Genomic DNA, 11,960 nt, shown 5'->3' with positions numbered 1-11,960 from the left:
AGGACATCATCCTTGAGGTAGCATATCAACCCTTTCTCTGTTTTGTTAAAGAATCAATGGATCTAGGGCTTTCTATGCTCTTTATTGGGTTGATTTGTTGGGAATATGGCCCCTTATCATGTTAGACTTCAGATCTGGATCCATAGTGGTCCAGAGAACTTATTCCATCTTGCTTTATGAGGATTTATGGAAGAAATGGACTTAGGATGTTGTATTTGGGGCTAAATCTTCAAGTAGAGTCATTTGGACGTTGCATGAGTACCAAGTTCGAACCTTTACGTGTTTATTGAGCTTAGGAAGGTCAGATCTATGGATTAGAGGAATAGATCTGACCTCAGAAGGTCATTTGAGTGTGAGCATGGAATGAACTCGCTGAGTCCATGAGCAGACTCGACGATTCGAGTCGGGGTTGCCCCGCGACTCGTGACAGGTGTAACTCGTCGAGTGGAAGGGATGACTCGATGAGCCAAGAGAGGCTGAAAGGATTCAGAGGACCCGCATGGACTCGTCGAGTCGCCTATGTGCGCTCGACGAGTCGGGTCAAAGTTGACCATTGACTTTCGTTGACTTTAGGGTTCTGGTCAAAACTGATTCAGGAGAGTTCAGGGAAGGGTAGCATGGCCTTCTATCCAGTCTGTAGAGACGAGAGCATGAGAGAGTATTGATCGGGAACATTATTTGAATAATAGGAGGAGGCTAAGTCGGGACGTTGAGCACGAGAGGTTATCCGACTTCATCGAGGTGAGTCTTCTCACTATACTGTACCTGGAAGGGTACCTATGTGTGACCGGAAGGTCTTATATGCTATGAGATGTATGAGTTGACCGGAAGGTCTTATATGCTATGAGATGTATGAGTTGACCGGAAGGTCTTATATGCTATGAGATGTATGAGCTGTATGTTGTTATGTGATATATATGTGTTATGTATGCTATGTATGTTACGGACCAGAAGGTCAAGATGTTATGGACCGGAAGGTCAATATGATATGGACCGGAAGGTCAAGAGGTTACGGACCGGAAGGTCGATACGGGTAGGACCGGAAGGTCTACCGAGATCTGGGACGGAAGTCCCCTGAGACAAATGGATCGGAAGATCCTATAGGGTTATGGCCTGGAAAGGAGTATGTGTTGCATGTGGTATTTTTGGGGAACTCACTAAGCATTTATGCTTACAGTTGTTGTGTGATGTGTTTCAAGTACTAGCGAGGATCGTGGGAAGGCGCCGGCATGATCCGTACACACTGGGAGGATTTATGTATATGAGATCTTGGGACATGTTTTGTTATGACAATGGATACATGATGTTTTTATGATTAATGTGTGATTAAAAGTATGATTTTAAAATGAAAAATTGTTTTGAAAATTCACGTTGTTACAAGTTGGTATCAGAGCCTTGGTTTGAGGGATTCGGGTGCATCTTCGGATGAATCTGAACTCAAACTGAGGAATTGAGAAAGTTTTTCATAAAATAAACAATTTTCTAAAGGAGTAAAAGATTTTGAGAAAGGCAGAAGGAAGCAGTGTGTACGATCAGCCAGCGCCTGAACGTTGATTTCCCAAAATACCCTTACATTATGTGTTATGAGATATGTTATGATATGATATGCATGCTAGAGTAGGCTAGGTATTCATATTAGGACTAGAGCGGCCTGATTTATGATGCCTTAGCCTAGGAAGGATTTTGCTGCTATGTGATGCTTGAGAGCGAATAGGTAGCAGTGAGGAGCTGATGAGAGGTCTACCGAAGGGTAGCCTATGCCAGTGAGATATAGAGTACTTGTGATCTGGGATCCAAGGAGGAGGACTTAGAGTGAATACTGATGCGGTGTGGACGGTAGTATAGGGCCCGTACTACTGAAGACACCGGAGCAGTGCGCACCCTAAGTAAGAATCCTTAGGGTACTAAAAGAGCAAGTAGGGTTGAGTATCGAGTGCGAGTATACTCGAGCGAGTCTCTGATATGTTTATGTTATATTACAGAGACATCATGGTTGGGACATGCCAGAGACCTGAGAGGAGCGGCGTGAGTGACGAGGAGCTTCGTCAGATGATCCACGATGAGGTGGCGGCGGCGATCAGGGCCGAGATTCCGGAAATGTTTGGGTCTATCAAGACCACATTGATTGAGACTTTCGATGAGCGGTACGCCGCGGTGACTGAGGCGGCTGTTGCTACAGCTACTACAGCTGTGGCTGCTGCCAGACCTCAGGGAGGTGACTCGTTGTTGCTACGAGAGTTCAGCAACACAAAGCCACCAGAGTTTGACGGGACGCAGGACCCGATTGCTGCAATAAGATGGATATCTGAAATTGAGGGATGCTTCTACACGTGTTCTTGTCCAGAGCATCTGAGGGTACGGTTCGCATTGAAGCAGCTTCACTTGGGAGCGAAGGATTGGTGGAAGTTCGTGATGGCGAGCTTCACTCTTGCAGAGATTTCAGCGGTGACCTGGGAGAGGTTCACCACCATGTTCAGAGATGAGTATGTTGCCCCGGTGGAGAGGGAACGGTTGGTCCAGGAGTTCTTGACCCTCAAGCAGGGTACTGATTCTGTTATGGTGGTTACCAGGAAGTTTCATGAGAGGGCCATGTTCTGCCCTGAGCAGGTGTCTACTGAGCAGGCACGCATGAGCCGGTATTTGGGCGTTTTGAGGAGGGATATACGGGAGTTCGTGTCGAACTCGACTTACCGGACATTTTCTGAGCTCCAGGCAAATACCCGGAAGAGGGAGATTGAGCTAGAGACTCAGGCCAGGGAGGAGGCCGAGTCTCAGAGGATGGATCGGCGGCCGGCACAGTCTCAGCCGGCAACCAAGCAGGCAAAGTCCGCTGATACGAGATCTGGAGGCTAGAAGGGCCGCACTTGTGGGAAGTGCGGCAAGGGACATGATGGGGTCTATCGATTGGTTTCTTGCTACAAATGTGGAAAGGAGGGGCATATCGCCAAGGATTGCCCCCAAGGGATTTATGGTTTTCTTGCACTGCAACCTGACTGGCCATCGGAAGGCCGAGTGCCCGCAGCTACATCAGGGATTAGGGCAGGGGTCCGCACCTGCTGCTAGGGCTACTGAGATTCGGCCAGCAAAGGCCGAGGCACCGAGAGCTTGCGGGAGAGCTTTTCAGTTGACAGCGGAGGAGGTCCGCGCGGCGCCCGATGTTGTGGCTGGTATGTATTCTTTACTTATTTATGCTGAATTGAGATATTGTGCTTATGTTATGATATGTGTAGGTACTTTTCTTGTGAATTATGTACCTGCCTTAGTGTTATTTGACTCGGGTGCGAGTCGGTCATTTGTTTCGATAGCGTTTAGTCGGCACATTAGTATGCAGCGAGAGGCATTGAGTCGACCTCTATGAGTTTCTATAGCTGATGAGAGAGCGATGTATGCTACGGATGTGATACGAGGATGTGTACTCGAGATCTTCGGTGTTGAGTTCCCGATATATCTGGTCCCGATTGCAATGGGGGACGTGTGTGTCATAGTGGGCATGGATTGGTTGAGCCGTTTTGGGGCTGTTATAGACTGTGAGCGACAGTTGGTGACGATACGAGACCCTAATGGGGGAGTACTTACGGTGTACGGCGAGGGTACCCGATGTGGTTCAGCATTCTGTTCGGCTGCCAGAGCGAGACAGAGTTTACAGCAGGGCTGCAACGGGTTTGTAGCCTATGTGATGGACACACGAGTGGCCGCTGGGAGGCCAAGTCCGATTGATGATGTTCCGATAGTGCGCGAGTTTCCGGATGTCTTTCCCGAGGAGTTGCCCGGTGTGCCTCCCGAGAGGCAGGTGGAGTTTCGCATCGATTTGATTACGGGATCAGCGCCTATTGCCAAGGCGCCTTATCGCCTTGCACCGCCAGAGATGCATGAGTTATCCTCACAGCTTCAGGAGCTGCTGGGGAAGGAGTTTATTCAACCGAGTAGCTCGCCATGGGGAGCGCCAATCCTTTTTGTCAAGAAAAAGGATGGTTCACACCGGATGTGTATTGATTACCGGGAGTTGAACAAGTTGATGGTCAAGAACCGTTACCCATTACCGAGGATCGACCATTTGTTCGATCAGTTGCAGGGAGCGTCTTGGTTCTCCAAGATTGATCTAAGGTCGGGATATCATCAGATGAGAGTACGAGATGAGGATATCCAGAAGACGGCGTTCAGGACTCGTTATGGGCATTACGAGTTCGTGGTGATGCCTTTCGGGCTCACCAATGCACCAGCAGCGTTCATGGATCTCATGAACATGGTGTGTAGACCGATGTTGGATCGTTCGGTGATCGTGTTCATCGACGATATACTGGTGTATTCAAGGTCTAGAGAGCAGCACGAGGAGCATCTGAGAGAGATTCTCGAAGTATTGAGGACGGAGAGGCTTTATGCCAAATTCTCCAAGTGCGAGTTCTGGTTACGGGAGGTCCAGTTCTTGGGGCATCTCGTCAACCAGGATGGGATTTTGGTCGATCCAGCCAAGATTGAGGCAGTAATGAGCTGGGAGGTGCCGAGATCTCCCACCGAGATCAGGAGTTTTCTAGGATTGGCCGGCTATTATCGGATATTTATCTGGGATTTCTCCAAGATCGTCGTGCCTCTCACCAGATTGACCCGGAAGGGTGTTACTTTTTCATGGGGTCCGGAGCAGCAGACCTCGTTTGAGACACTTCGCCAGAGAATGTGCGAAGCCCCGGTGTTAGCCCTCCCGAAAGGGATGGAGGATTTTGTGGTGTATTGTGACGCATCGATATCGGGATTGGGTGCGGTGCTTATGCATAGGGGGCATGTGATAGCGTATGCGTCGAGGCAGCTGAAGCCTCATGAGACGAGATATCCTACGCATGATCTGGAATTGGGGGCAGTGGTGTTCGCCCTCAAGATCTGGTGTCACTATTTGTATGGGGTTCGGTGTACCATATACATGGACCACAAGAGTTTGAAGTATTTGATGGATCATCCCAACCTGAACATGCGCCAGAGGAGATGGTTGGACGTGGTGAAGGATTGCGATTGTGAAATCCTGTACCACCCGGGCAAAGCTAACATTGTAGCTGATGCCCTGAGCCGTAGGGCGGAGAGTGCCCCGATACGATATGTTTTCTTGAGATTGACAATGATGACTCCGGTGTTGGACACCATTCGGGAGGCCTAGGCAGAGGTTGTGAGACCGGAGAACCGCAAGAGGAAGCGGGTGATCGGGCAGGCGCCTAAGTTCGTTACCGATAGTTGTGGGCTTATGACCTTTCAGGGTCGGATTTGGGTGCCGTATACAGGCGGGGAACCTACCGTTTTGATGGAGGAGGCGCACAGATCGAGGTTCTCGATCCATCCCGGGGCCACTAAGATGTATTTGGACATGAAGAGAGATTACTGGTGGCCCTGTATGAAGAGGGATGTAGCATGGGTTGTTGAGAGGTGCTTGACATGTCGCAAGGTTAAGGCCGAGCACCAGCGTCCGCATGGTCAGTTGCAGCCGCTTGAGGTTCCCCAATGGAAGTGGGAACAAATTTGTATGGTGATGACGTGCCTAGGGCAGCACGATAGAAGCACGAGCCGGACACGCCAACCGGGCCCAGCCCAGCAGGCTTAGCGTCCGCTGGGACTCCCGAGAGTGGAAGGCACAAACGAAAGGCTCGCGCACGCCAACCGGGCCCAGACCAGCAGGCTTAGCGACCGTTGGTGCCCTCGGAGCGGAACGCACAGGCGAAAGGCTTGCGCCCGCCTAGAGACGCTCCCAGATCCAAGACAAAAGAAGCAGTCAGGAGACAGGCAGGAGGATCGCCCCATTACCGTCAGAGCCAATAAGAGCACCCTAACGGTTAAAGGTGCACGACTCTCCAATCAGCGCCCCTGATCCTGTCTCCCCAAAAAGCGATCTTGTCTGGTACGGATCAGGCAAGGGAGCTAGGTATAAAAGGGTATGCTCTCAGACCTACGAGGTAAGCTCTCTCGAACCTTTAGAGAGAATACACACATACCCTAAAACGCACTCTAACTTGACCGACGGAGCGTTCTTCCGGGAGCTCCTCCCGGAAAGCGGCTGACGGCCCTTGTTCTTTGTGATCTTGCAGTGATAGCTGAACATCCTAGAGGATTTGGTGAATAGAACCGGAGCAAGGTCGCATCATTTGGCGCCATCCGTTTGTGAGGCGAAGAACACAAACAAAAAGCACAAAAGTAAACGTCAATGGCGTCCAACGGCAGTGAAGGACGACCGATCAGTCCCATACGTCCCATGACGGCGTTGGGCGAAACACCGCCGCCTACAATGGTCAACAGGGCCATTTTGGGCGAAGGAAGTTCTACAACGGTCGCCGGAAATGTTCCACAACCGTCTCCTTCCCAGCAAGGAACAACACTGGTGGGGCCACTTCCGTCTACACAACTCCAAATGCCACCATTCTTTGCACCGCCGATACAACAGGCACAACTGGCCCACTCAACAACACCTCCGTCGAGTCACGTTTTCAACATCTCACCGTCATTTGCAACGCCGTCGTCATTCCAGATGACGGGTGGACAGAGTTCAACGACTGCGTTGCCGCTGCTGGCACAAACCATGATAAACCACTCACCACCCATCTACCCAATGGTCGGTGCATGGACTGGACCGACTATACCCACCAACGGCAGCCTGCAACATCCAGTAACGATCAGCCTTATTACCCCTATGCACCCTTTCTCCGCCAGTTATCCCCTCCAGCTGCCATTCCAGCCATACCCCTTCTATGGACCAAGTCCGGGCTACCTTACACCGCCACCGCATGGCATGAACCATCAATACCAACAGGGACCGACGATTCTCCCAGGCCAAGACGGTTTTTCCCGTAGTGTGACATCTCCGTTTGTCAAAGAGTTGTTGGATTATGAAATACCAAACACAGCAAAGCTCCCGACGCTCAAAACGTACAATGGAACCACTGACCCGGATAGCCACATCGACACATACGAATGGACGATGACGTCGTTGAAACTTAACGAGAAGTTCTGGTGCACATACTTCCCAACGACCCTTGATGGCAACGTCGGCACGTGGTTCAAGACGTTACCACCTGGCAGCATTTCAAACTTTGCTCAGCTTAAGTACCTCTTCCTCACCAACTTCATGCAGTTACGTAAGTACAAGGGAGATTCTCATTCAATCATAGGCTGTAAGCAGAAAGAGGGAGAAACTGTACGAGAATATTTCACGAGGTTCATAAATGCTACGCTGGATGTACCAGGACACGATGCAGGGCTCATAGTCGGCGCCTTCACATGGGGACTCCTGCCAGGCCCTTTGTCACAGAAACTCATGGGAAAGAAGCCCCTAACATGGGCCGAATTGAAGGAAAGGGTAGAACGATATCTGCGGCAGGAAGACGCCGAGGCAGCCAAGTAAGCTTACCTAAATGCCATGGCGACCAAACATCACAACTCGAGTCACATGGATTTTCGGGGGGGGGGGGGAATAGGCACTATGGCTAGGCAAGAAGACCACTGACGCGTTTTCGACCATTCACCAAGGACGATAGACGCGGTCGCCGCCCGGAAGTGTATACGGTATCCGAGAAACAGCAGCTGGCCAAGTCGCCCAAGAACCGATACTGTGAATATCACAAGAGTAAGACACACGATACGGTCAACTGTTAAGTATTAAAGAAAGAGATGGAAGAGAAACAGCTCAAAGGAGACCTAGTGGAAGTAGCACGAAGCCTGCGTGCCAAGTTTGATACTGAAAACGCCAAGGGCACGCCTCGTGAGGGCACCCAGCCCAAGGAGATATTCATGATACGAAGTAAGAGAAGCAGGGAGGAACAACCGGGGGGAGGAGGCCACCAAATTGTCAGCACGCACACTCACATTCTCCGTGCAAGACCCCCGACCGGAAGGATGGACGGGCGACAACCCGCTGGTGATACAAGCCTCCATCAGGGATGTAACTATACATAGGGTCTATGTCGACACCGGAAGTTCAGCGGACATCATCTATGAGCATTGCTCCCAGCTCCTCCCAGACCGTTGGAAGGATAACCTACGGCCTACGACCGGGAGGCTAGTAGGATTCACCGGTCATAGCCTATGGCCGCTGGGCACAATCCACCTCCCTCTGACCATTACTAGCCAGGACAAACAGCGAAAGAAAACCGCCTTGATAGACTTTGTGGTCATTCGACATTCGGCGGAACACAATATCATTCTGGGAAGAACAGCCCTCTTGAAGCTGGGGGCAGTACCATCAACTATGCATGGGGTCATGAAGTTCGACACCCCAATGGGCGCGGCTACGGTGCTGGCCACTCCACCTAAAGAATTACAATACTATACAGTCATGAAGCCGACAGAGATAACCAAAGAGACCAAGAGACCTAAATGCAACCCTGGGAAAGGCAAAGAAGTAATCAATGAAAGGCACCCTGATCAGCCAGTCAGCGTTCGATGCGATCTCCCAAACCACACAAGAAGAGCGCTAGTTGACTTGCTCAAAAAATACAAACATGTGTTCGCATGGACTCCTACAGACATGGTAGGGGTAGAAAGGAAGGTCATCGAGCATAAACTTGTAATTAAACCAAGCGCGAAGGAGGTTAAGCAAAAAAGAAGAGTCCAGGGAGGAGACCGTAATAGGGCAATTAATGCAGAAGTGGCCAAGCTGGCAGAAGCCGAGATAGTGCGGGAGGCAATATTCCCGACATGGATCGCGAATCCAGTTATGGTCCGCAAGCAAGACGGGTCGTGGCGTATGTGTATCGACTTTTCTGACTTAAATAAGGCATGCCCCAAAGACTGCTACCCCCTCCCAGAGATTGATCAGAAAGTAGAATCGTTGCAAGGGTTTAAGCTAAAGTGTTTTCTGGATGCATACAAAGGATATCATCAGATCTTGATGAGCAAAGAAGATGAGGAGAAAACAGCCTTCTACACGGATCATGGCACTTTCTGCTACACCAAGATGTCATTCGGCTTAAAGAATGCAGGGGCCACATATCAGCGCCTGGTCGACTCGATATTTGCTAAACAAATCGGGAGAAACATCGAGGTATACGTGGACGACATGGTGATTAAGAGCCCGCATGAAGGCAAGATGTTGCAAGATATTGAAGAAACTTTCCGAACCCTAGAGACGGCAAAAATGAAACTAAACCCATCCAAATGTACGTTTGGGGTAGAGGAAGGACAGTTCCTGGGATACTACGTCACCAGGCAGGGTATCCAGCCTAGCCTGTCCAAAGTCGAGGAATTCATTGAGACACCAATGCCGAACTCCCTCAGGGATGCACAGGGTCTGAATGGGAAACTTACAGCTCTAAGCAGGTTCATTTCGAAATCCGCTGACAAGGCCATGCCGCTATTTCACACGTTGAAAGGATGCATTGAGAAGAGCAATTTCCAGTGGGCGAATGAAGCAGAAAAAGCGCTCTAGAGAAACAAGGAAGCGCTATATGAATTACCCACTCTGGCCAGCCCTGTCCCTGGAGAGACGCTGCAAGTATACCTCTCGACATCAGGCGAAGCGATATCTTCAGTGTTGACTGTAGAAAGGGAAGGGGAACAGAGACCAGTATACTTTGTTAGTAGAGCGCTGCAACGACGAGAGCTCAAATATCCCACGCTGGAGAGGCTGGTCCTGGCGCTCATCTATGCGGCCCGACGACTAAGGCGATACTTTCAAGCACACCAGATCGAGGTGCTCACGAGTTACCCCATCAAACAGATACTGCTCAAGCCGGAGACGTCGGGCCGGCTGGCGAAGTGGATGATCGAACTGGGAGAGCACGACATAAATTACCGCCCAAGGGCAAGTATCAAGGGACAAGCGCTAGCCGATTTCCTACTAGAAATTCCAGACGGGGGGGACCCGACCAAAGAGAAAGTGTGGGCAGTTGAAGAGGCCCCGGCTGGTAACAATTCATGGACTTTGTATACAGATAGGGCATCCAGCAGGGAAGGCTTAGGGGCGGGGCTGATCCTAACCAGCCCAGAAGGAGAAGAGGTAACATACGCCCTCCGTTTCGACTTCCACACATCAAACAACGAGGCGGAGTACGAAGTGCTACTCGCAGGATTACGTCTAGCCAAGCAGATGGGCGCAAAGGCTGTAACGGCCTTAACCGACTCGAGGCTAGCAGCAAACCAGGTTAATGGGAGTTTCGAAGTAAGAGATCAGAGGATGGGAAAGTATGTAAAGATGGTGAAACAATTGGTAGGATCATTCGGTCAGTTTACAATCAATCAGATACCACGAAGTGAAAACAAGAGGGCAGATGCTTTGAGTAATTTGGCATCTACGTGCTTCGACCACCTGTAAAAGAAGGTCCTAGTAGAGGTACTCCGCGACAGAAGTATAGACGAACAGCAAGTGAACGCCTTAGCCCCAGCCGAACCCACGTGGATGACACTGTTCAAAGAATACCTACAGAGGGGGGTATTGCCAGACGACCACGGCGAGGGTAGGAAAATACGTATAAAAGCGCCCTCATACGCAATGGTTAACGGAGAATTATAAAAGAAAGGGTTCACAACCCCATGGCTGAAATGTGTGGACCAAGTTAAAGGGAGAGAGATGCTACATGAAGCACACTCGGGCCAAGTAGGTGCACACGAGGGGGCACGGGCCTTAACGGGCAAGGTGTTGCGAATGGGGGTATACTGGCCAACAATACAGCAAGATGCGATAGAAATGACCAGGAAATGTGGGGAATGTCAATCTTACGCCCCAGTTCAGGCGAACCCCCCGGTACCACTACATAACCTATCCAGCCCGTGGCCATTCTACCAATGGGGCATAGATATAGTGGGACCATTCCCAGAAGCACCAGGAAAGCTAAAGTATATGGTGGTGGCCGTGGACTAGTTCACAAAATGGATTGAAGCGGAACCACTGGCGTGCATATCAGGGAGACACATGATAAAGTTTGTGTGGAAGAACATCATGACAAGATTTGGGACACCCAAAGTTCTTGTCAGCGATAACGGTTTATAGTTTGCTGAGAACCTGTTCAGAGAATGGTGCACCACCAAAGGGATAAGCCAATGTTTCACATCGGTAGCGCACCCACAAGCGAACGGACAGACGGAGGTATCCAATCGAACCATTGTGAACGGAATCAAGAAGAGGTTGGGCAAAGCAAAAGGGAATTGGGCGGAGGAGATACTGACGGTGCTGTGGTCGTACAGAACTACATCGCGAACAAGCACGAAGGAAACCCCTTTCATCCTGACGTATGGGACAGAGGCCATGCTTCCCATGGAAGTGGCAATGAACACACTGAGGGCGACCAGCAAGGATGAGGAGAGCAATGCACAAGACCTAAGGATAAACCTGGATATCCTAGAGGAAAAACGTGAAAAATCTGAAATGCGCCAAGCTGCTTACAAGCATGCAACAGAAAGATACTACAATCAAAGGGTAAAGGAAAAAGCATTCAGAGTTGGTGAATACGTTTTGAGGAAAAATGAAGCAAGTCGAGCCCAGCCCCAAGGCAAGTTGGGCCCAACATGGGAAGGCCCTTATAGAGTCACAGAAGCAAACAGGAATGGCGCATATGTTTTAGAAACAATGGAAGGCAGGCAAATTCCAAGAACGTGGAACGCCAGGAACTTGAAGAAGTATTTCTTGTAAACAAGTTGTGAGGGAAAGAGACGCAATCCCAGCTGATTGATATGCCGCTTAGTGTAGCACACCTCAAAGTACTTAGAGTACACATGTCCATGCTCAGTGGCATGAGTTTAATACTTAGTGTATTTAAAAGTTCGCGGTCAATGTAGAATGATAATGTAATTACTGATCTTTGATACTTAGTGTATTAATTTATAACGATTGAATGTTCCCATGCATAACTCGATCGTTGGGTGCTAAGAGCGCCCAACACTGACACTTAGCGTGTCGACAATAGCATGGGCAAAACGAAATACCTAGCGCACCAGGGCGCTGTATAATGCATAATAAGAAAGCAGGTAAAACAATAAGCAAAAGTGAGCAAAGAACA

The 11,960-nt window shown here is 49.9% G+C and overlaps 1 protein-coding gene across 1 annotated transcript; it reads left to right on the top strand.

Moving 5' to 3' along the window:
* The first annotated feature begins 9,727 nt into the window (after positions 1-9,727).
* Positions 9,728-11,593, top strand: LOC145112746 (uncharacterized). The gene is made up of 2 exons (XM_079048878.1): positions 9,728-10,275; positions 10,975-11,593. The coding sequence occupies exons 1-2, from the start codon at positions 9,728-9,730 to the stop codon at positions 11,591-11,593; spliced, it is 1,167 nt and encodes a 388-aa protein (XP_078905004.1).
* The last annotated feature ends 367 nt before the right edge of the window (positions 11,594-11,960 follow it).

The sequence above is a fragment of the Lactuca virosa genome, chromosome 5, assembly GCF_052849685.1.
Source record: "Lactuca virosa cultivar CGN04683 chromosome 5, Lactuca_virosa_CGN04683_v6, whole genome shotgun sequence".
Classification (NCBI taxonomy): domain Eukaryota; kingdom Viridiplantae; phylum Streptophyta; class Magnoliopsida; order Asterales; family Asteraceae; genus Lactuca; species Lactuca virosa.
The sequence above is the reverse complement of the archived record's forward strand: the minus strand, read 5'-3'. Positions and strand labels throughout refer to the sequence as shown.